The 22,713-nt window shown below is 41.9% G+C and overlaps 1 protein-coding gene across 11 annotated transcripts in view; it reads left to right on the top strand.

The window, feature by feature from the left end:
• The window catches only part of fer1l6 (fer-1 like family member 6), a 104,108-nt gene that overhangs the window by 7,895 nt on the left and 73,500 nt on the right, over nt 1-22,713 (top strand). For 7 of the 11 annotated variants that reach the window (XM_077617257.1, XM_077617253.1, XM_077617259.1 and 4 more), the window contains 16 exons: nt 12,251-12,362; nt 12,506-12,560; nt 12,691-12,822; nt 12,910-12,972; nt 13,062-13,140; nt 13,625-13,781; nt 13,880-14,066; nt 14,199-14,300; nt 16,085-16,175; nt 16,252-16,366; nt 16,441-16,675; nt 18,370-18,478; nt 20,501-20,705; nt 20,901-21,021; nt 21,105-21,205; nt 21,285-21,387. In XM_077617257.1, coding sequence (XP_077473383.1) covers nt 12,251-12,362; nt 12,506-12,560; nt 12,691-12,822; nt 12,910-12,972; nt 13,062-13,140; nt 13,625-13,781; nt 13,880-14,066; nt 14,199-14,300; nt 16,085-16,175; nt 16,252-16,366; nt 16,441-16,675; nt 18,370-18,478; nt 20,501-20,705; nt 20,901-21,021; nt 21,105-21,205; nt 21,285-21,387 — 1,967 coding nt within the window. Of the gene's footprint in view, nt 1-5,567; nt 5,599-12,250; nt 12,363-12,505; nt 12,561-12,690; nt 12,823-12,909; nt 12,973-13,061; nt 13,141-13,624; nt 13,782-13,879; nt 14,067-14,198; nt 14,301-14,783; nt 14,952-15,864; nt 16,176-16,251; nt 16,367-16,440; nt 16,676-18,369; nt 18,479-20,500; nt 20,706-20,900; nt 21,022-21,104; nt 21,206-21,284; nt 21,388-22,713 lie in introns of those variants that run through there. The other 4 variants (XM_077617258.1, XM_077617260.1, XM_077617261.1 and 1 more) reach the window with 4 other exon arrangements.

Here is a 22,713-nt window from a genome sequence, read left to right as displayed (position 1 = left end):
AAATGAAAATAAAACAATCTGCTTTACTAAAATAACATTCAATAATGTCTGTGTGCATCCAAGACAGAGAAAGGAAGACTCACTGGTAACAAGCAATCACATGGTCAAGCTCATTACAAATCCCATTTGTTTTCCACAACACATAGTTCATCACTTGGTTTAGATACTTGCACACAATGTGCCATGAATAGTAGAGTGGTTGCATGCAGGAGCGAGAATAGTGGACCAGGTGGAGTGAAACAAGTAGACCAGGCATGGTTGATGGTGTAACATGAAAATGTTTTGCTAAAATACATAAACAAAAAACAAAAACAAATATTGGGAAAAAACAAGGAATTGAGGAATAAAAACTAAAGGAACTTGTATTCTAAATCACCTGTTTGTCAGTACTGGACTCAATGCAGGACTCAGACGCAGAGTATATTTTAATTTACAAGCCTTCGTTCAGTGGGGAGAACAAGCATGCTCCAAAATACAAACTCGCTCCAAGAAGGATAAACTCACTAACTCACTCAGTTCAAAGGGGAGGACAAACAGTATAACCATCAAAGTAGCAAACAAACTTAGGTTTCTTATAAAGGCTATGGCTGTGGCAATGATCAAGGCTGCTGGGGTGACGCGTCAGCAAACGAAAACAATGGCACACGACAAGGGGAACAGAGACTCAGGGCTGCCAACCACTCCGGAATTTCAGGAGTTTCTCCGGAAATGCAATGGAAACTCCGGGACTCTGGACAACCTCCCTAAACTCCGGAAATCCCCCAAAATGTTCACTTCAATTTTTTGGGGAAGCACCCATTTCGGAAAAGTACCAAATTTCCAATTTAAATGCCTCAAAATTCACACCATCGCTTCCGCCATCTTGATTCTTGATGTATCCATCACTGCAGATTGCCAACAAGTCTGTAATGAACCACCCGGATCTCCGTGGATAGTAATAATATCTTAGATTAGGCAATTTAGGCATTTTTTAGTATTTACCTTGACAGGATGTGATTCTTATATTTTTATTTTACTTATTTTGGCCTTTTGCCGGGAAAGCGCACTTTGTGGAGTAGCACCACCAATTTCGTCACACGCAGCTGGGTATGATGACAATCAGGCTTTTGACTAATCAATGATGATGACAAAGCCTATGTCTGATTATATTGCTTTATCATTTTCGTTTTCATTTTTTTCCTAAGGGAAGTAAGTATTACTAAGGCTGACAAAACCACCAGTCTTTTGTTTGAACAAAAAATCCCAACATTTCTGGGGTTGTTCTAAAGGAACTTCAAGTAGGAGTACACAGAACTTATCAATATGCCTCCTTGGAAGCACAAAATGGATCGCAATTTCCGCCGGCCGAGGAGCCTCACTCGGGGCACTTGAACAAGGCTCAGGTTCATTTTCATTGTCTGCGCTATTAGCTAAGCTATTGTAAAAGGTCTTGGCTTTGGTTTTAATCAGGTTGGTATCCAGAGGAAAGGTTGCAGGGAGGTGTCAAAGCCAAGCCTAACATGTTTGGGGATATACCGGACCTACAGTGAAATTTACCTTCAAGCAGAAGACCACCCTAAGAGAAACGGGGAGGAGGAAAAAGGAGATCACTCAGCTCGTGCAAAGATGCCGAGAACTCCGCAAAAACTTGAGGGAGGGAACCCAGTCAGAGAAAGAGGACCTGAAAGTCCTGTGGGAAGAGGTCAGGCAAAGACTATCCAGGCTTCGCAGAGCTGAACGCATCTGCAAGCGTAGCAAATGGAAGCTTTGTTGGCATCGGTGAGGCAAACCTTCGCAGTCGCCGGGAGCTGGTTGCGCTCGGGAGGTGATGCGATGTATCCATCATGGCAGAATGCCAGCAAGTCTGATCTATCACTTGGTTGGGCTCTTGCCTGAGAAAAGTGCACTTCGTGGAGAAGCACCTTCAATTTCGTCATACGCAGCTGGGTATGATGACAATTAGGCTTTTGTCTAGTCAATGATGATGACAAGCCTAAGTCTGATTTTATTTTATTTTATTTTTTAAAAGCGAGTCAGCTTCTGCAAGGACCCCTTCAAGCACACCAGACAACAGCCAGAGGAGAAGTCCAGAAAGATCAAGACCACCAGGGAGCTAATGGAACAGCACGTCAGAAGGCAGTACAGCGACCAACTAAGAGACGTCCCACTAGGAACACCAGGGTACACACACCACCAACGGCTGAGTTTAACATCATGCCCCCAAGCTCAGCAAAGTCAGGCAAGCAGTAAAGAAGGCAAGGTCCTCATCAGCACCAGGCCCCAATGGAGGTAATCTTCATTATGGCAAGACAATTGGTTGGAGGAATCAAATTACCAACTGGACAAAGGTTACCCCCTTGAAGAGCTATATGGATGACGTCACCAGCCCTCCTTCAGACAGCAGCATGCACTTCTCGACTGCTGAAGAGGATGGATGAGTTGACGTCATGGACCAGGATGAAGAGCAAACCCTCCAAATCCCAGAGTTTGTCACTCAGAAGAGAAGTCAGAAACGACAACACCACTTTTGTCGTCTGGAGAGAAAGAATACCCCTCTCTGAGCAACCCATTAAAAGTCTGGGGAGCCTAAGTATACTGCAGAGCTGTCTGGTAAACAGATAGAGAGGACCATCATCACAGAACTTATCAATATGCCTCCTTGGAAGCACAAAATGTATCGCAATTTCTGCCGGCCGAGGAGCCTCACTCGGGGTACTTGAATAAGGCTCAGGTTCATTTTCATTGTCTGCGCTATTAGCTAAGCTATTGTAAAAGGTCTTGGCTTTGGTTTTAATCATGTTGGTATCCAGAGGAAAGGTTGCAGGGAGGTGTCAAAGCCAAGCCTAAAATGTTTGGGGATATACTAGACCTACAGAGACAGGTTCGGTGAAATTTACCTACAAACAGAAGACCACCCTAAGAGAAACGGGGAGGAGGGAAAAGGAGTTTACTCAGCGCGTGCAAAGATGCCGAGAACTCCGCAAAAACTTGAGGAAGGGAACCCAGTCAGAGAGAGAGAGCCTGAAAGTCCTGTGGGAAAAGGTCAGTGTTGGAGTAATCATTATTATAAATGTGTTTGCAATGAATATAAAGCCTTATAATATACATGCTTACTATATTAATCAATATATTTGCTTATTAGGAATAGTAATGCTCATCCTAAATGTGTAACTATATTAAACAATATATATATATATATATATATATATATATATATATATATGTGTTGATTGCTTTTATGTTAGAGTTAGAATTATTATGTGCTTTCAACGAAGACAAACGCTTACTACAAGGTCACTCTCCAGGACAGCTGGCTCCAGCTAGAGATACACGTTCGCAATGACTTAACGATACACTGAGTCCTTGCTCCGAGGACTGATTACTGGAAGATACGCCTCAACCCTTTCCCCAGATACAGGTTCGCAATGAAGATCTGTGAAGGACGCTTAAATTGTTGTTGATTCAGCGGATGGCTATCGCTAGGTTTGACGCTAGGTTTGCTTGATTATGGAATTGTTTTGTTTCTTGCTTACGTAATTGGATCGAATCGATAACCTTGTAATTGTTTTGATTTGAGGCCTTAAATGGGCAGGACATAATGCCGCTCGTTAGAATAATCTTGACCGGACGAGCGGGTGGATGTATTCTCTTCTTGCAAGAATTAAATGGTGATGTGACTACAGATGCCTTTTTTATTGAAAGCTGAATTTGGAAATACCTAAGGATAAACCGGAATTGGATAAACCTAACAGTCAGGCAAAGACTATCCAGGCTTCGCAGAGCTGAACGCATCTGCAAGCGTAGCAAACGGAAGCAGAAAAGCGAGTCAGCTTCTGCAAGGACCCCTTCAAGCACACCAGACAACTGCCAGAGGAGAAGTCCAGAAAGTTCAAGACCACCATGGAGCTAATGGAACAGCACGTCAGAAGGCAGTACAGCGACCAACTAAGAGACGTCCCACTAGGAACACCAGGGTATACACACCACCAACGGCTGAGTTTAACATCATGCCCCCAAGCTCAGCAAAGTCAAAATCAAAATAAACTCAAGTTAGTAATCTGACTCCAATTTGTGACCTTACCCAACTGCCACTCATCCAACAATATGCGTGCTCGTTCTGCAATAGAAAGGTATCAGGAAGCCGGCATTTTCACACACAAGTGGATTTATTCCTAACACACAAATCTAATACAAGCACCTGGGTCTCGGGTCCCTCTCAACACAGCTCTGTACGCCTCTGTTGCCACCAGCAGACGTACTACGTCATCCGAGTTTCCCAGTAATGAGTTATACTACACAATATGCAGTACTACTGCAGTTAACTTTAGCTTGCTCATTGGTCTTTCTTCCCCTGCAGAATCGCTTGCTGGCTCCTCCTGTTTGTACTTTTCCTCTCCACCAACTGCCTCTGGCTTATCTCGTCTCTGCATCTGCAAACATTCCACTCTTGCACCCCCACACATCCTGTTTTGTTCCACCAGTCACACACTCAGCACTTTACAGTCTCACACACTCATACACAGGATGTAGCAACATCTAATGAACTACTTTAAGCTCAAACTTTTATATTCCTTTACCGTAAGGAGAGAAAGGAGATAGTGGTGGCAGAGGTGACAAGGATGGGGGAAGAGCGCTATAAGCAGGGCCGAAAAGGAAGCTGGTCGACCTGGGAGGGAGTTTTCAACTGAAACATCAGTTGTTCCGACCTATGGAAGATCGCACATGCAAGGATCAGCTTTCTCATTCGCGCAACTTACGACACGCTTCCCTGTCCTCGTAACCTGCGCACTTTGCAACGCTCCCAACACTAGCCTCCAGCACATCTTGTCAGGCTACAAGACTGCACTTCCTCAGGGGCGCTATAGATGGCGCGATGACCAGGTCCTGAGGAAACTAGCTGAAGTGCTGGAGGGATGCCGACAGAGCAGCAAAAAATCACCACAGCAGAGAACCACGCCAACTTAGTCGCGGAAGGGGGGGAAGAGATACACCAGGCCAAGAGAGACACTAAGGCCCTTTTCCCATGGTCAGAAGTGGGACATGAAGGTTGGCCTCAACAGGCACCTTCGATTCCCCACGGAGATCATCACTACAACGCTCCGCCCAAACATTGTGGTATGGTCCTCCAAGGCAAAAGCGGTGCCCTGACTCATTGAACTAACAGTGCCATCAGAGGAGGGGATTGAGGCCGCCTTCGAGCGCAGGGAGGCCAAATACTTTGAGCTGGCAGCTGAGTGCCTGGAAATTGGCTGGAAGTGCACCATCTACCCAGTCGAGGTTGGCTGCCGTAGCTATGTTAAGCTGTTAGCAACATGTCCCCTGACAGATGCAGGGGTGACTGGAGGCAACCCGAGGAAAGCCATAAAAGAGCTGGCAGAGGAGGCAGAGAAAAGTAGCTTTTGGCTCTGGCTGAGGAGGAAGGTCAGGAGGTGGGGAAACAACAACTAACCCCAATAACGGCTGCAGTAGGCAACAGGTATCAGCATCAGGGGGTGACAGGGAGACGTCTCTGTCACTGCTCCGCCACCAGGAGATATTCCAGGATTAAAGGAGCGAAACATCAATGAATGGTGGTTCCTGTCTGATGACCCTGCAGCTTACCCATGGGCGCCGGAGAAGGTGGGACAGGCAGCAATGCCAAGCAGGAAAAAAACATCTACCTGTACATCAACTGTATGTATGTAATGCAGCGGCGGTCGGTGCATTTTCTAGCGACGCCTTCAATCCAACCCTCAAAAATTATTTTATGGCTATAAAACCTCTACTGCATCTACAGCTGCAACACACAAAAAAATCAATAATAACCTCATACAATTAAAATATTATTTAGGAATATAGCCATGTTTTACTCACCAAAAATCCTTTTTAACTGTACACAATATCCATCCTCCTTTTTTTCTTCCTTCTTTTCTATCGCCATCGAAGCTAATGCTGAAAGTCGAGTCTGTCCTGTTGTATTTCTGGCATACGTTTTTATTCGATTTAGTGCTGAAAATGTTCGTTGCCGGTTGTGACAGATTTGCTTGCTTTGGAGTTGTTCGACCTTTCTTAATGATGTCCAGCTTTTTTCTCTTGAAAAGTCCGACTTGAAAATGGCTTTAAATCAACACAACAATATATTTGATTGTGCAGCTCGCTCCAGATACAGTTTGGTAGCTTTGGCCCGCCTACTCTATCACCAGCCAATCAAAGTTGGTGAAAGCGATGACATATACCTACGCCAGTGAGAAGGCAATGACGTATCCCTACGCTTGCGACAAGGCATTGTGGTGTTGCCAGCTCGAAATCTGATTGGTTAAAGCAACAGTCTTATCGACACTTGTTTAATGCAGCAGAGCCCGCAGAACTGATTGTGAAGGGCTTGAGGCAGATTTCTGACCCTGGCAACAAATAATGGCTGAAATGTGATTGGTTAAATGCTTCAATATGAAAACACACATCTGGAAGCAGTGCAACCAGCGGGAAAAGCAATGAAAGGAAGCAAACAGACAATTCGGAATTATTTAATAAGTATTGATGGACAAAATATAATATATGATTCAGATATTTCTTCGGCCAGCAGAGAAGGCCTTGAAGGCCCTGACGGCCCGCCACTGATGTAATGTAATCTGAAGAAAAGGCACGATGCTGTTTGTATTATCGGCGCATCATTCTTATTATACGCTTAAATTTCACTTCCTCTGTGCTGAGTGTCACCCATTTCAGCGCTGAAGAAGCGGTGCCTTGTCTTCTGCTTACGAGTTTTAGCGTGGATTTTAAAATTTTATGAACTGTTTTTATACTTATGTTAAAAACAAACATGATGTACTGAAGCTGCAAAGTGGTGAAGGATCACACTATTACCACTTTCTACTATAGTTAAGTCCAATTACCATTATAAAAAAAATGCTTACATTCACAGAAAAAACACTTCCCTCTTTGGTGATTTATAAATTAAATTTTGCTATGGCTGATCGCAATGATATTGGTTAATCATCGTGTGTGATACTCTCAGAACATTCACTTACATTAACCAATTTGAACTTCAAAATCCTCAGGACTCATCCACCTAAAACAAAACCTGGCCATTCTTGACCCATCCAAAGTTTCACGTTTGCATTGGAGAGCATTGTGGGATGACAACAAGTCTCTAAAATCGTAAAGACAATTTTTTATCACTTTTCAGTACAAATAAAATCTGTAATCATTCATTCATTCATCTTCCATACCACCCATCCTTGAAAGTGTTGTGGGGGTTGCTGGAGCCTAACCCAGCTTTCTTCGGGCGGAAGGCAGACTACACTGGTCGCCAGTAAGCCATAGGGCACACAAAGAGACAAACAACCATCCGCACCCCCAATCATAAGGCCACCAGCGGGAGTTGAGCCTGCGCCTGCACACACTGAAGTCAGGCGAGTGAACCTCTACACCACGTGGTGACCAATATCTATGTATAATAAGGACTAGGAGAATTAGGAGAACTTAGGGTGTACAGATGCTCCCCTACTTACGAACATTCGAGTTACGAACAACGGTACATACGAACATGTCTGCGCAGAGTTTTTTTTTTTCCAAGATGGTGCCGTCACGCGGAAGCCAGTGACAGTAGCTCTGTATAATCTTATGTTTTTCGTGTTTTACAGCCCTTCTATCTTTTTTTAAATTACATTTTAATATTTCTTAATACATTCCTCTTTACTTTACTTTGTACTTTATACGTTTTACTTTAATGTTTTAACAACTTTCTTTGTTCTGTGAGCCTGGCTTCTTTTGGCTACTTCTTGTAGTGCTTCTTTCCGCCGCTAATACCGACGCCTGGCGCTGTGAGAGCTCACCCAGCATCCACCTTCCTCTGCCCAGTTCGTTGCAGTGCGTAAGTGCGTGAACGTATCTCCAGTGCGCAAAGAACATTTTTATCATTAAATATCTCGTGCATCCATTATTCAATATGGTTGGTGAAAAGCGAAAGGCTTCTAGTGAGGGTGGTAGTGCAAGGAAGAGGCAAGCCATTTCATTTGAAACGAAAGTGGCACTAATAAAGAAGCTTGATGCGGGTGAGAAAATGATGAGCGTTGCACGGGCATACAACTTGAATGGTTCGACGATCGTTCGTTAAATGTTTTTTCAGTACAAACCAATGCAGGTTACTTATACAAGCCTTAAACATACAAATGCACTTATATAAACCTTCACTATACTTATATAGGCCTTAAACATAAATTATAATACAAAATATAACACTGAATCAACTTACGAACAAATTCAACTGATGAACAATCGCTCAGAACCTAACTCGTTCGTAAGTAGGGGAGTGTCTGTATCCTTATCTGCCCTATTTGGTCCGGACTAAACTTAAAATGTCTTTAGTCTGTGTTGGAATAATGATTCAAACCTTTTAAATCATTATTAGTAATATTTAATTAAAAAAGGAAAAACATCTTTCAACATAGCTGCTTACAATTTCGAAGGAGATGCCTTGTGACGCCGTCTCAGTCCACAGTGCATTCTGAATTGCAGTAACTGAATCCTTGTATTTAATCGCGACATTCGAAAAACTTGTTTATGTAATCAGTACCATAACACCCTCGCTGGTTAGAAAAACAACAGTGTGAGGAATGTATTATAAGGTAAACAAAGTAGTATTATAGTGTAAGCAAAGCCGTATTTTCAAATCTGCTGGTGGAGTCTCGTCATAACAGTCTCATTTGGTCCTGCCGGGAGAAGTGTTCGTAACGCCGTGTCCTCTTTTTTTCTTTGTCCTTGAGGAGTCGAATGTGGAGGAAAAAGTCCATCTTCCCATGACTTGATTTATAGCCTTACTACTTATTTAAAAAAATGCTTGCAACACATATAGAATATTCCATAATAATTCTAACATTCCCTCTTTTTACTATATGTTTGTTATTCATTTTATGACAAATCCAAAAAGAGAGGGATATCTCCGTTGGCTGTTTTAATTTTACCCGCTTAGGCTCTACTCGTTCGGCAGGTCTGAAAAGCAGAAAATAAGATCATTTTCGCCCAATCCATCCAACGAATTACCATGCTCCTGGAATTCACTGTTGGTGTCAGCACGTTTCATCAGTAGGGGATATAATTCATGCAATTTAGAATTTGTAGGGGCAATCGCAGTGGTTATAAGTCGGCTTATCAAAGATCTTAAGCAGGGAATAATACAACACCCACATAATGTCAAAATCGTAGCAAAAAGGGCTACGGAAAATGCCACAAATTAGGCCAAATCATTATTAGTGAGGCCACAAATCTGTCAGCGGACATTATTCTACTCCAGGATGCTTTTTCATCTTGCGGTTTAGGGTCTGCAGGCCATCGTTGGCCCTGGTGTGGGACCCAGTGGGGGGCGTGTTGTTGAGTGCAACATTTTCAAACATTGCATACGCCCCCTGCTCCTTCAAGAAGCATTTCAACCGCTGCACGATCCTGGAACGCCATCAGACTAGTGGCTGCCAGTTGTTCCTTTATCGCCACAAATCCCTGTTCAGTATAATTTCCAAGTTTTTGGACATTGTAATGCAGGTAATTTATCCAATCAACATTTTTGTTTGGAGTAATTAAAAGAAAAATATACTCCCAACCTGCTGCGATCTGATTAGCCAACTTATACTCATCTGGTACGCCCCGTGGATGCCAATCGCATCAATGTATGTCGGATCACCCTCTCTCCATGCCGATCGACGCAGTCGCGAGGGGCCCGCCATCATACCGGATTTCTGTGCAGCCAATTGTATCTCCTCTACTGTAGATGGAAAAACAGACACTGGTAATAGCAGTGAGACCAAGGCACAAAGTCCTGCTGTCATTTTGGCAGGAGTCGTATAATTTGTTTTGACCCCACCACCACCATAGGTCAGAACGTGGAATCAGGGGTGCAGTCTGTTTTAGGACGTGGGCACACCACGTCACATTTATCGCTCCCAGTGCCGGACCGTGCCCTGTGAGGACTAAGCAGGTAAAATGATTAAACGCGACATGTGTTGAAAAGTTAGGCTTGTCCTTTGCTGCCGTTGTAACTGGGTAGACATTATTCCATTTCATACATTTTGGGCTTACTACATCTTTTGTCATTATCTCCTTTACACAATCAGGGGTAATTTGCGCGGGTACTACTCTTAAGAGAGGTCGGCCCCCCATACATGTTATGCAGGTTTGATTTATAATAGCTGCATTTTCCATCAACAATAACCAATTATTTCTTACCGCCTCCCGTTTGGGAACTCCCCGTTGCAGTAATGAATTCTCTGGTCATCTCAGATTTTAATTTTACTATGGCGGATCCGGGTGTTTCCATCTCTGACGACCTTCTTACCGTCTCCATAGACATGGTTCTCCACCTGCCCATGGACTTAGTAAAAACGTCAGACAAAGATCCACAAGTTAATTTGTCAGTCTGAATTATGATTTGTAATGCCCCCACCGTATGGGTTAATTTTATCGAAGGCCTGATGGTTTTTTCGCACGCGTGTGTCATCCAAGCTTGCCAATCTAGACCAGTTTCTGCAACAAGGTTTCCCCAATCTGTTTTAGGACTGTTATGTACCACACATATTCTATAAAATCCATGTGTATCCTTTGAAATGGATATGTAGCTTTTGTAGCTTGACATAAGGGGGAATCGCCCGTGTTTTGGCCATATATCTGCATATAGATTGAATATATAACCTCCCCCTTTTTTGAGGCATGAAATTTACCATGACTCAAAATGGTAGCCCTCCTAGATAAGTCTTTTGTTTTTGTTTAGTCCCCCAGGTTCCCAAAATTTCCCATTGCAGAAATCAAAATATTTCATTTGGCGAAATTCTTTTCTTTTTGTTTCTGTCCTACTCTGCCACCGCCGTCCTTGAAAGGCTTATCAGCGATTTCAGAAATATTCCACCTTGATATTAGAATATTGATATATCTTGGTGGCCAGCCAATTAAAACACAAAAGACAGACACTCATCCACGCTCGCACTCATAATCAAGGAATTTGCTTTGAGTGCTCCCCCAATCATCCATAATCTTGGTTTGTTGGAGTAAAACTGGAGTACCCAGAGAAAACCTACGAATTCTTGAGGACACCAGGAATACTCCACACTCCGGAAGGTCTGGATCCCCTCCGCATTAGTAGATCCTCGAACCGCAAGATTGATGCCTGAAGAAACTAGATAATTAATGTATTAGATTCACATGCCACATATCTAAAAATAGAAATTTGTTCAATTGCCACCGCCCCTTACCCCAGTCAGTCAGCATGTAGACTGCCATGCGAGTGGCTGTGATTAACTATCTATTCGCCAATAATGCAATAACGGAAAAGTTGTGACACATTGAAACACACACACACCCCCTTTTAGTATTTTAACCGTTTGTAAAAACTTTATCTCCATGTTATGGATTAAGTTACACCCCCTTTCAATGTTATCGAATTTTGCCCATTCTAGTCAACCCATCGACTTAAAGCATTTCTCCAAGGTTGATATTTACACATATAGAATATTCCATAATAATTCTAACAGTCTGCACCTTTGGAGTGGCGTGAATACAAACGAGCAAACTCTCATGTGGCCCAAACATCCAATGCGAGACCTTGCACCAGAGGTGGTCTTGGTTTGCTTGGAAGTGAGTCGTGGTGCAACTCACTTTTTGTGGGAAAGCGACCGCACTGGTTCAGACCAAAGCTGAAATCATGCGAGACCTTACATCAGAGGTGGTCTTGGTTTGCTTGGAAGTGAGTCGTGGTGCAACTCACTTTATGTGGGAAAGCGACCACACTGATTCAGACCAAAGCTGAAACACACATGCACGTAACCGGTTTCTCTAGCCATAGGCATTATGGGAAATATTGTTTGACAGTACATCCGCTAACATGTGTTGGGTTTTTGACATGTAGCAATTAGGAGGCGGAATGTCTTCTAGATATTTGGGCAGATGCCAACATATAATGGCCGTTGCGTCTATACCCTCTGATTGACCAAATGTCCTACAAAGGCTTGTACTAGCACCATGAATAGGCTTGTTGTCAAGTCCTGGGTCGCTTGCAAAATTGCAAAATGGAAATTAACCACACCAAAAATGTCTGAACCAAATGTAATTTGGTCCAGATCAAAGAAAACAAACTATGGACTTTCCAGCTGTGAATATGCCTTTAAATATAAACAAATATTGTATCGTTGTACAAAAACTTCATAACATATGCATTGCATTGTCATGAAATTATTGGATTATACTTTTAATAGTCATGTGTATTTATTTTCCATATTTTTTACAACTCAGAATGTTTCTTTTTTTGTAGACAGTAAAGAGGGGCTCTTTTGTGAAGCGTCGCCAATGCTTAAAGGAAATAGTGACGAGGATCAACATGGATTCTCCGCTATCAGAACCAGAATCATGCCCAAAATTAAAAGGTACTTTACTTGCTACTACAAAGTTTTGGTGATGTCACGCAATCTCCTATTTTTATTTATATACAACAGCATCATTGCATGCTTTACTACTACTAATCTTTCCATTCCTGAACTGTGTGCTTCTAATGGAATGATTTATGTAGGTCCAAACTGGACACACATCTTCACAACAGTGAAGGGAAACCACAGAGCTTCCAGGTAAACAAAACAAAAAACACGTACTATATACAGTTGTTTTTGTTATCTCAAAGAGATAGTCATAGTAGTAGTTACAGTAGTAATAATGTTATTATTGTGTGTGTGTGTGCTTTTTTGTGTATTTATGTAGATTGCTATAAATATCACAGAGGCCAAGCAACTAGTTGGGGAGAACATTGACCCCAGTGTGGTGATTGAAATTGGCGATGAGAAAAAACAGACGACAGTAAAAGAGGGAACCAACGCTCCTTTTTATAATGAGGTAAAAAAAAAAGAGAAATAAAAAATAAATAATCATATTGACCGCAATGAGCCTTTTAATCAAGTGTGAGCTGTTTCTTTCTTTCAGTATTTTGTGTTTGACTTCTTTGCCCACAAAGAGATCTTTTTTGACAAAGTCATCAAGCTGACGGTAATTCGTAATCAAATATATCATGTAAAAAGTTGATTGTTGTCAGACATTCAAACTCATCGTTCTTATTCCTGAATTCCATTGGTAAGGTAATGCATTCCAAGATGCTGAGGAGTTTCTGGGTTGGCTCCTTTAAGTTGGATGTCTGGACAGTCTACAAACAACCAGGTAGACATTAAGAAGAATTGTGGTTCATTGGTATTCATTTCTCTGGTAACCTATGTTGTTGCTAGAGTCAGACATTGATATACAATTATATCTATCTATCTGTCCATCTGTCCATCCGTCCATCCGTCCATCCGGCCATCCGGCCATCCGTCCATCCGGCCATCCGTCCATCCGTCCATCCGGCCATCCGGCCATCCGGCCCCCCGTCCATCCGTCCATCCGTCCCCCCGTCCATCCGTCCATCCGTCCATCCGTCCCCCCGTCCATCCGTCTATCCGTCCCCCCGTCCATCCGTCCATCCGTCCATCCGTCCCCCCGTCCATCCGTCCCCCCGTCCATCCGTCCATCCGTCCCCCCGTCCATCCGTCCCCCCGTCCATCCGTCCCCCCTTCTCCCCGTCCCCCCTTCTCCCCGTCTGCCCCCTTCTTCATTTTAATAATCCCTGTGTCTGGTTATCTTATCTCGTCTAGTTTTTCTTTTTTAGGTCACCAGTTTATCAACAAGTGGGCAATGCTGTCAGTCCCTGGTGACATTCGCACGGGATGCAAAGGTTACATTAAGTGTGACATTATTGTTTCGGCAAAGGGTGATGCTATGCAGCCTGGTCTTAAAACCAGTGAAGCCGAAGAGCAGATAGAAAAGTATTTAAAGCAATTTTATTTTTTACTATTAATCAAAACGTTGTATATACGCTAACACATATTTTTCCTCTACCACACATTCAAAATCATTTTCCCAGGAACCTACTTATACCTGAAGGCTTTCCATCTGAGCGTCCCTGGGCACGTTTCTCTGTTCGGGTCTATCGAGCCGAAGGTCTTCCCCGCAACAACTCCAGCATCATGGCCAATGTGACCAAAGCCTTCATAGGAGACAACACAGCGCTTATTGACCCTTACGTTTTTGTTAGCTTCTTCAAGCAAGTGGTGAGTCACGTACTGATTGTGTGACAGTAATGTGTAAATACTTTATGATTTGTCCCAATTAGTGCTTAAAACAAAACAAAAAAGCATGCCAGTCCACTTGTACAGGCTTCTTTTTTTGTTCTCAATTTTAAGGGTCGTACTTCCACACAGAAGTCCAATGCAGATCCAGTATGGAATGAACAGATTGTATTCACAGAGATGTTTCCTCCTCTGTGCCAAAGGATGAAGATCCAGGTCGGAAATATTAGACTTTAGTATAATATGCTGCTGCTACCACTATATACATAAATACCACTAAATACATGTTTTTGTTTTAAACTCTGATTTTATTGAACTTTTCTTTTCATCTCAATAAAAAAAGAGGTGGCGCAGTAGAAGGGTGGTTAGCATGTCAAATTAGGGGTCAATCCCGCGCTGACTCTTTTTGTGAAATTTGCATATCCCACATCCTAAAATTATTCATGATAGGCTGATTGAACTCTCCAAATTGCCCCTAGGGTATGAGTGTGTGTTTGTGTGTGTTTATATAGGTGTGTGAATGGTTCTCTGGCTCCTTGTACCCTGTGACTGGCAACCAATTCACGGTATACTTCGCCTACTGCCCATGGCTAACTGAAATAGCTTTACAGAAAACGTCTGAATGAGTGAAGAGAATTACAAACAATTGAACAGTGATCTCGCAAAGCATTTACTATACAGTTTATCTGTGCATTTCAGGGAAGGGTTGCGCCACCCAAGCCATCTTAGAGCGCTCCGATCAGTGCTCATTTACACGAGGGAGTTGCGACAAGAAAGATAGTGCCCATGTTGTTCTCAAAAGCAGCCTCTAGCGTTGACCACACCTGGCTGTATGCTCGTATAGAAAAATTTGTCCCGTATCTCAAGGTATTACTATATATATATATATATATATATATATATATATATAGAGAGAGAGAGAGAGAGAGAGATATGTATGTATATATATATATATATATATATATATATGTATGTATATATATATATGTATGTATATATATGTATGTATATGTATGTATATATGTATGTATATATATGTATATATATATATATGTATATATATGTATGTATATGTGTGTGTATATATATGTATGTATGTGTGTGTATATGTATATATGTGTATAAATGTATATATGTGTATATATGTATGTATATGTATATATATGTATATGTGTGTATATATGTGTGTATATGTATATATATATATGTATATATATATGTATATATATATGTATATGTGTATATGTATATATGTATGTATATATATGTGTATATATGTATGTGTGTATATGTATATGTGTATATATATGTATGTATATATATATATGTATATATATGTGTATATATACGTGTGTGTGCGCACACGTATATGTATATATATATATATATATATTTCTTTAGTAATTTTCTGAACCCCTTATCCTCACAAGGGCCACTGGGGTGCTGGAGCCTACAGGCAGCTAACTACGGTCACCAGGTGGGGGGAAACCGTGAATCAGTGGCCAGCCGATCGCAGAGCATAAGGAGACGAACAACCATTCACGCTCACACTCATACCTCGGGGCCATTTAGGGTGTTCATCCAGCCTACCCTGCATGTTTTGCGGATCTAGGAGGAAACCAGAGTACCCAGGGAAAACCCACGCAAGCTCTGGAGTACGTACAAACTCCACACATTGAGGACCGACCAGGGATCGAACCTTCGATCTGTCCACCGCCTGGTGCCCGTAGTTGGCTGTGAAAGTCTCCAGCACCCCCTGCCACTCTTCTTGCGGGGATAAACGATTTAGAAAATGAATGAATGCTTTGGCAGTTAAGCCAATCAACTAAATTGTTGAGGATATCTGCCCTTTAATGTAAAGACACAATTTTATAGTTGACAGAATGAGAGGGTCATTTGAGAGTTACTTGAATAGATTCCCAACTCAGGAAAAGTTCAACCATTGAATAACCCAGTGTCTGCTGTATATGTTTTTATGCAACCAAGTCTTGTCCTCATAGATTTGGGATGAAGGAAGTATGAGTGATGTTGCCATAGGAACCCATTACTTTGACTTGAGACGCATTTCCAATGAACAGGATGGTGACAGAGGTAAGAAAATCCATGCAAGCTTGATGACATAGAAACATTTGGCTTGGAAACAATCCTGATCCCGTTGTTTCTTCAGGGTTCTTACCCACTTTTGGTCCTGCCTGGATAAACTTTTATGGCTCTGTCAGAAATTCTTTGGGCGATGACACAGCTGAGCTTAACGAGGGCATTGGAGAGGGAGTCGCTTTTCGGTTTGTTTAATAAATGACTGGAGTTTCGCACAATCAACAATCAACCAACAAGATTTTCAAATTCCTGCATCTAGGGGGCGTGTCTTCTTAGAGCTGGTGGTGGAGATACTATCAGGCGGGACAGGCCCAGTGTCCAAAATCTCCCATCTGGTGAAGCCTGTAAAGGATATCAAGGTGGTGAAGACAGGAGGAAAAGACATTAAGACACCAGCAACCGGAGGAGTAGGTGGCGGGTCATCTGGAGGTATAGATGATGATGACAAAGGGAAAGCTGCGGCAGAGGTTCAACCAGTGGAATCTCCCCCTACTGTAAGAATGCGTTCCCGGACGTTTTGTCGAACGGATGTTTGGTCGACGGACAGATCTTCGAAGGGACGTTTGGTCGACGGACAATTCGACGCCGGATTCGCCGCCGGACATTTCGGCGAACGGACAATTCGTCGCCAGATTCGCTCGCTCTCAAAATTATGTGGTCTAAGAATGTACTTTAGAAAGAGGTTTAATATTAAGGCAGGGGTGGGCATTTAATTTCACAAAGGGAATTAACCTGTGTTATGCCTGTCCCTTTTAAGCCACATCAACATTGCAAACATGTCAGGGCAAAAAATAGCGCATTTCACTGAGTATTCTTTGAAGTTTACTTAATTCTGATCAAAGTAGCTAGTGTGATTGACTCTGGAGGAGCAAGTGAACGCAGCATTTGCAAGAGGTTTAGGTATCAACATTACACGGCTATATTTAGATTTACAGATCCCTGTGTGCCAATGTCGCCCTGACACGTTTGCAATGTTGATGTGACTTAAAAGGGACAGGCACACTGCACACAAAACATTTATGTAGACATTTTTCCGGAAACAAAATAAGGAACTAGGCCGTAGTGTTTTCTTAGTTACGACGCTAAGTGATCGACTCTGAGTTTCTGAAGAAAGCGAATGGTTGCATTTTTTTGTTGTTGAAAAAAAAATTGTGTTAATTGCTGGGATCAGACGTACTTAACCTACTGCTTTATTGTTTGCAGAGAACGCACATTGCACAATAGCACCTTGGCAACTTTTCTCGTGAAGTCTCTTGAGTTTGTGTAGCAGCATCAGGGCTTCAGAGGTCATCTGTCCAGTTTGAACAGATGTGACCTGTCCATGGTGCTGACTGACCAGTAAAACAATGATTTAGGGAAGCAATAATTCGGTCTATTTCCTATGTAATGCTGATTAATGAATGTTGTTTAATGTCGGCTTTTCTCCAATGAACGTAGTTTCCTATTCAAACAACAATAAATGAACAAACCAATGGTGATAAACACATGGCCTTCAAGTTGTAGTAGCACCCCTGGTCAGTTTGTTGTGCTGTGCATTGAAGAATCTGCCAGTATTGAATAGAAAAAATTCCACAGAAAAGCTAAGACAAGTCAGTGTGTGAGGTTAACTCATATTTTGCCATTGACGGCAATAGGCGTCCAATCCATTTTCATTGGGCGATTGGCAGTTAAAGAGCCCATTCATTCACTCTGCTGGTCAACAGTACATTTCAACCAGAGGTTCCACTTTAAATGGATTGGTCGTCTGGCAACTGCATTTGAACTGCACTTGAGTTTGAGTTAGATTTATTGGATAAAGGGACTATACAAATTAATGAACATATACATGTAAATATGTAAGATTATAGCCACAGGTTAATTCCCTTTGTGAAATGAATTGCCCGCCCCTGCCTTAATATTAAACCTCTTTTTAAAGTACATTCTCAGACCACAAAATTTTGAGAGCGAGCGAATCCGGCGACAAATTGTCCGTTCGATGAAATGTCAGGCGGCGAATCCGGCGACGAATTGTCCGTCGACCAAACGTCCGTTCGACGTTTCGTCCGTTTGACAAAACGTCCGGGGACGAAGTGTCCGTCGACGAAACATCCGGGTACCGTAAGAATGTTATTCTTAATAGTAACAGCCTGTATGCATGCTTAGTTAAACGAAAGAAACAGTTGATGATGGCTCAAATGTTTTATTTTAGCTCGACACTGAGAAGAGAGAGAACTTTCTCCTGTTTGGAGCCTTGTTTGAAGCCACCTTGATTGACAGAAAAATTGGAGACAAGCCTATCACTTTTGAGTTCTCACTGGGTAAGGGACTAATGCCATTACGCCAAGTCGTCCATTGATTAATAAGAAGTCTGAATTTAAGCGACCAAAATGAAGGCTTTAAATTATGTTTTAGGGCAGGTGAATGTGTTGACATCAGGTTTGGTGCATTTGAAATCAATGGTATCTTTGGTGTCCGCTTCATTTTAATCACGGTAGAAATTAGAGTGATTTACATGAATACTGAATCATGGAAACTTCTAACTGGTTAGTGTCTAAATTTGAATCTTTTACAGTACACCATTCAGGCCAGACTTTTACAAGACTGGTGATATCATAATCTGAGTAAAAATATTACATGGCCAATATGTTGAACAGCTGCCCTAAGAATTCTGAAGAAAAAGTACAGGTGTGATGTCTTTGATTGTGTGGAGTGGTGTAACAAAAACTTGACTGACTGAGTCAGGAGGGGATTCAAGAAAATAACAAGGACTTAGAAATAAATAACAAAACCAAACCTGACATGGATGACATGGGGAAACAAGGAACTTTTTTTTTTCAAGATGGCGCCATAAGGCGGCAGCCGGGGGCAGTAGCTCCGTCCGCTCTTACTCGTTTTCTCTGTTTTACAGCCTTTCTATTTTTTTTATTACATTTTAATATTTCTTAATACCTTCCTTTGTACTTTATACTTTTTACTTTAATATTTTTGCAACTTTCTTTGTTCTATTAGCTTTGTTTCTTTCTGCTAGTTCTTTTTTGGAATCATCCAGCCATGACTCCGCTCTTCATACACATGGGATCAGCTGTGAACAATACGCAGCAGAAAGAGAAACACCTCGATGCCGCTGGAAACCCAAAACTGGACAAAACTGCCGGGAGAAGAAGGGACGCTTCAGACCAATCATTCCATCTATTATTATGCAGAAAGTGAGATCCCTGCCCGGAAGAGCTGTCAGCGCTTAACAGGCCGGAAAGGGAGAATCGGGAGTGTTGTACTCTGTTACTGTTGATTCTTCAGCTCCAAACTACTGCTGTGCGAATAAGCTTGGAAGAGTAATTCAGCATCATTACAACCTCAGTCTCAGTCTGCAGAAGGTCCCCACCTTGTGGAAGACATCCTGTGTGTGGTTCCAGTTTTATCTGGCTCTACAAATGATGCAATGATTTTTCTTAAGATTTTCCCTTCAAAGTAACACATTTGTAATCACTATTAAAACCATCAATATGGAGGTGAATATTATGAATCGCGGGGCGTCTTATAAGCAAGAAATTGTAAAAATCAACGATTTAAAGGCAATTTTAAGGGTGCGCCTTATACGTGGGGCGGTTTATATGCCAGAAAATATGTTAAGCATTTTTTTCTACAGGTAACTAATCTGTTAGTTAAATTGATTTAGCACTTAGGCCTTGAGAATACTGACAGGATCCTTCAAGCTAGAGTTGTAATATATCCTACCTCTCTGGACAGCCAAGACTTAAAACAGAGGAGGAATTATGACTCAAGATAAGTGTGGAAAGTGTAGGACAAATAAGCATCTATGTGAACACATACAAGGCTTTGATTGATAATATAAACAGAATACACCTAGCCGGGATGTGACTTTTTATAGTTTTATACTTTTATACTACTATTTATGTTTTTTTACTGGGAAAACACACTTTGAAAAGCTTGGAGTAGCACCACCAATTTCGTTATACGCAGCTGTGTATGATGACAATAAAGGCTTTTGAATTTGAATTGAATAAGTGAGTCATGTCAAAGGGTTATAGGCTGGTGAGGATGTATTTTGAGTACGTGACAGTGTGTATCCCAGGTATGTTTGATGCTACGGCTTTTGGTTCATTTTTGCAATTGTGGATTCCTTGCTTTTGTTTGCACTTTGTTTTTGTTCTCTTTAATCAAAACCATTTGAGTATATTGTTGTGGTGGCTCGCCTGTTTCCCTGCATTTGGATCCATCCGCTTTTACATTTGCATGCCCGCACTCTGTGACAGAAACGAAGAGATGTTCTTAAATTTTTGGTTTTACAATGAGTGGTTGTGTGTGTTTTTGTCTCGAAGGCAACTGCGGTAATGTGCAAGAGCCTGCTGTTCAACCCAGCCTGAGTGCTCCGAGTCCAGGCCACAGCCGCCGGGGACAAGTGCTGGACTTTACTGAAAGGGCCTCCCCTTCCTCTCCACTGTTACCCAAAGAGCCTCAAGACCCCAGCAGGAGCTCTAACTCCATCACTGTTCCCCAAAAACCAATTCCCGTTGCGGGAAACAGGTGGATGCTATGATTAGGGTGCAAAAAATGAATACAGTATTGTACATTGAATTTAAGTGTCTTGCTAAATTGGTCATATCTAACTCAACATTATTCCCTGTTAGATTGCAATCTAGTTTGACAGACAGACCTATAAACAGAGATAGAATCAAGTGTTTTAATAATGTGTTTATTTGCACCTTAATAATGTTTTAGGTACTATATGTATTTGCCCCTGGAAAAACAAAAGCCATGCATCAATGTGTTAAGTCAATGGGAGGACAGAACCTACAGGCTGTACAACTCTAACATGCTGGAGAACATTCTATTCCTGTTGGTACGTGCATGCTCACAAAAACAAAGATAAATGTTGCCTACCATCAAGTCAAATATTTGTTAGAACTTCACATCCACTGACAGGAGGAAGGAGTGACCAGGGCAACTGAACTCCACAGGAAGTCTTTTCCTGGGGTTGAGGAGACACTAAAAACAACAGTCAATGCATTTTGCATGGGTGCCAGGTATGCAGCTGTTCACTACAATATGAAGAGTGATAAATTAACTTTTTAATTTGGTTCACGAAACTACGTGACGTTGCAGGCGTTTTATAGCAGCAGTAGAAGGGCAGTTGAAGGCTCATGTAAAGTCCAACCACCTGACGCAGCTGGACAGGAAACGGCTCTCAATGTGCAAACAGGAACTGGTAAGAAAATAAGAAATGCACACATTCCTATAAATGGCCAAACACAAACTACAGACTTTTAGCTTTTCTTGTGCAACAATTACAAATAAATGCAATGTGCTCATTCTATGACAAATAAGGCTGGCGCTTCACTGGGAGTATGTCAATCACACTGTTAGATATGTTTTCTTGATCTTTTCCAAGCTTCGGGACACTTGAAAAGTGGCTCTTAAACTAGCCCGACACTAGCACAGTCGTTTCAGTCTCACCCTCTTACTTGAAATGAAAGGTTGTGATAATAATAAATAAATGCTATAGTAGTGCTTTCTTTTGCCATCATGTTGTCTTTAGCCGTTGTGAATGTCGTTCATGCGGGGATACAGATTAACACCTATTCAAACGGTTCCTGTACAAAACACTTTGCTCTGATTGTTTTTTGTTTTTGTTTAAAGAAATTCCTAAAATATAGATATTGTATAATCACTCTCTGATAAAGAAAGATAAAACTGATTGTACTTATTTGATTAGCATTGCATTATAATATATTTGTAAATGTTAGTTTTATATTTTGAGTGGTGTTGAAGTTGGGGGATAACCCGCCATTTGGTAACAATAACCCCAAAGAAGAAACACCCCAACAGAAAAATGCGTACTTCAATATTTAGTAGATCCTCTAAATCAGGGGTCTCGAACTCAATTTACCTGGGGGCCGCTAGAGGCCGAGTCTGGGTGAGACTGGGCCGAATCAGGATTTCCACAAGAAAAGCACTGATAAAACTTTCCATCTTTTATTCCGTTTCAAATGTCTGTATTAACAGCTCTTTAACCTTTAACTTTCTGAACTTGAATGGAACATTGAACATGAAATATTCTGAACACGGCTTCTTTTGCCTACTCCTTGCTGCTAGAGACCTGGCAGCGCTTCTTCTCACATAGTCACATTTGGCTTGAGGGAGGAAGCAGTGGAGACCCTCAGTAGAGCTTGAAGATGCTCATCAGTAAGTCTGGACCTGTACTTGGACTTATTGAAGTTCAAGGTGGAGAAGAGCTTCTCACACAAGTATGTGCTCCCAAAAAGGCACATGGTCCGCTTGAACCTTCGGGAAAGTTCAGGGAAGCTGGGGGTCAACTCTCTCAAAAATTGCCCAAGCTTGTCTGCTTCTCCACTCACCTCCCTGAACTTGGCTTTGAGTGCAGAGTTGCACTGCAGGTCAATGAGCTCCATTTGAAGCTCAGGAGGGGCATCTTGCACATCAAAGGAGAAGGGGTCCGCAAAAATTTGAAATGTGGCTTTGTGTGTCTTGAAGTCTGCAAATATGTGATCAAATTCCTCCTGTAGCTTCGAAA

The sequence above is a fragment of the Stigmatopora argus genome, chromosome 13, assembly GCF_051989625.1.
Source record: "Stigmatopora argus isolate UIUO_Sarg chromosome 13, RoL_Sarg_1.0, whole genome shotgun sequence".
Taxonomy (NCBI): domain Eukaryota; kingdom Metazoa; phylum Chordata; class Actinopteri; order Syngnathiformes; family Syngnathidae; genus Stigmatopora; species Stigmatopora argus.
This window is presented reverse-complemented; position numbering and strand designations above follow the sequence as displayed.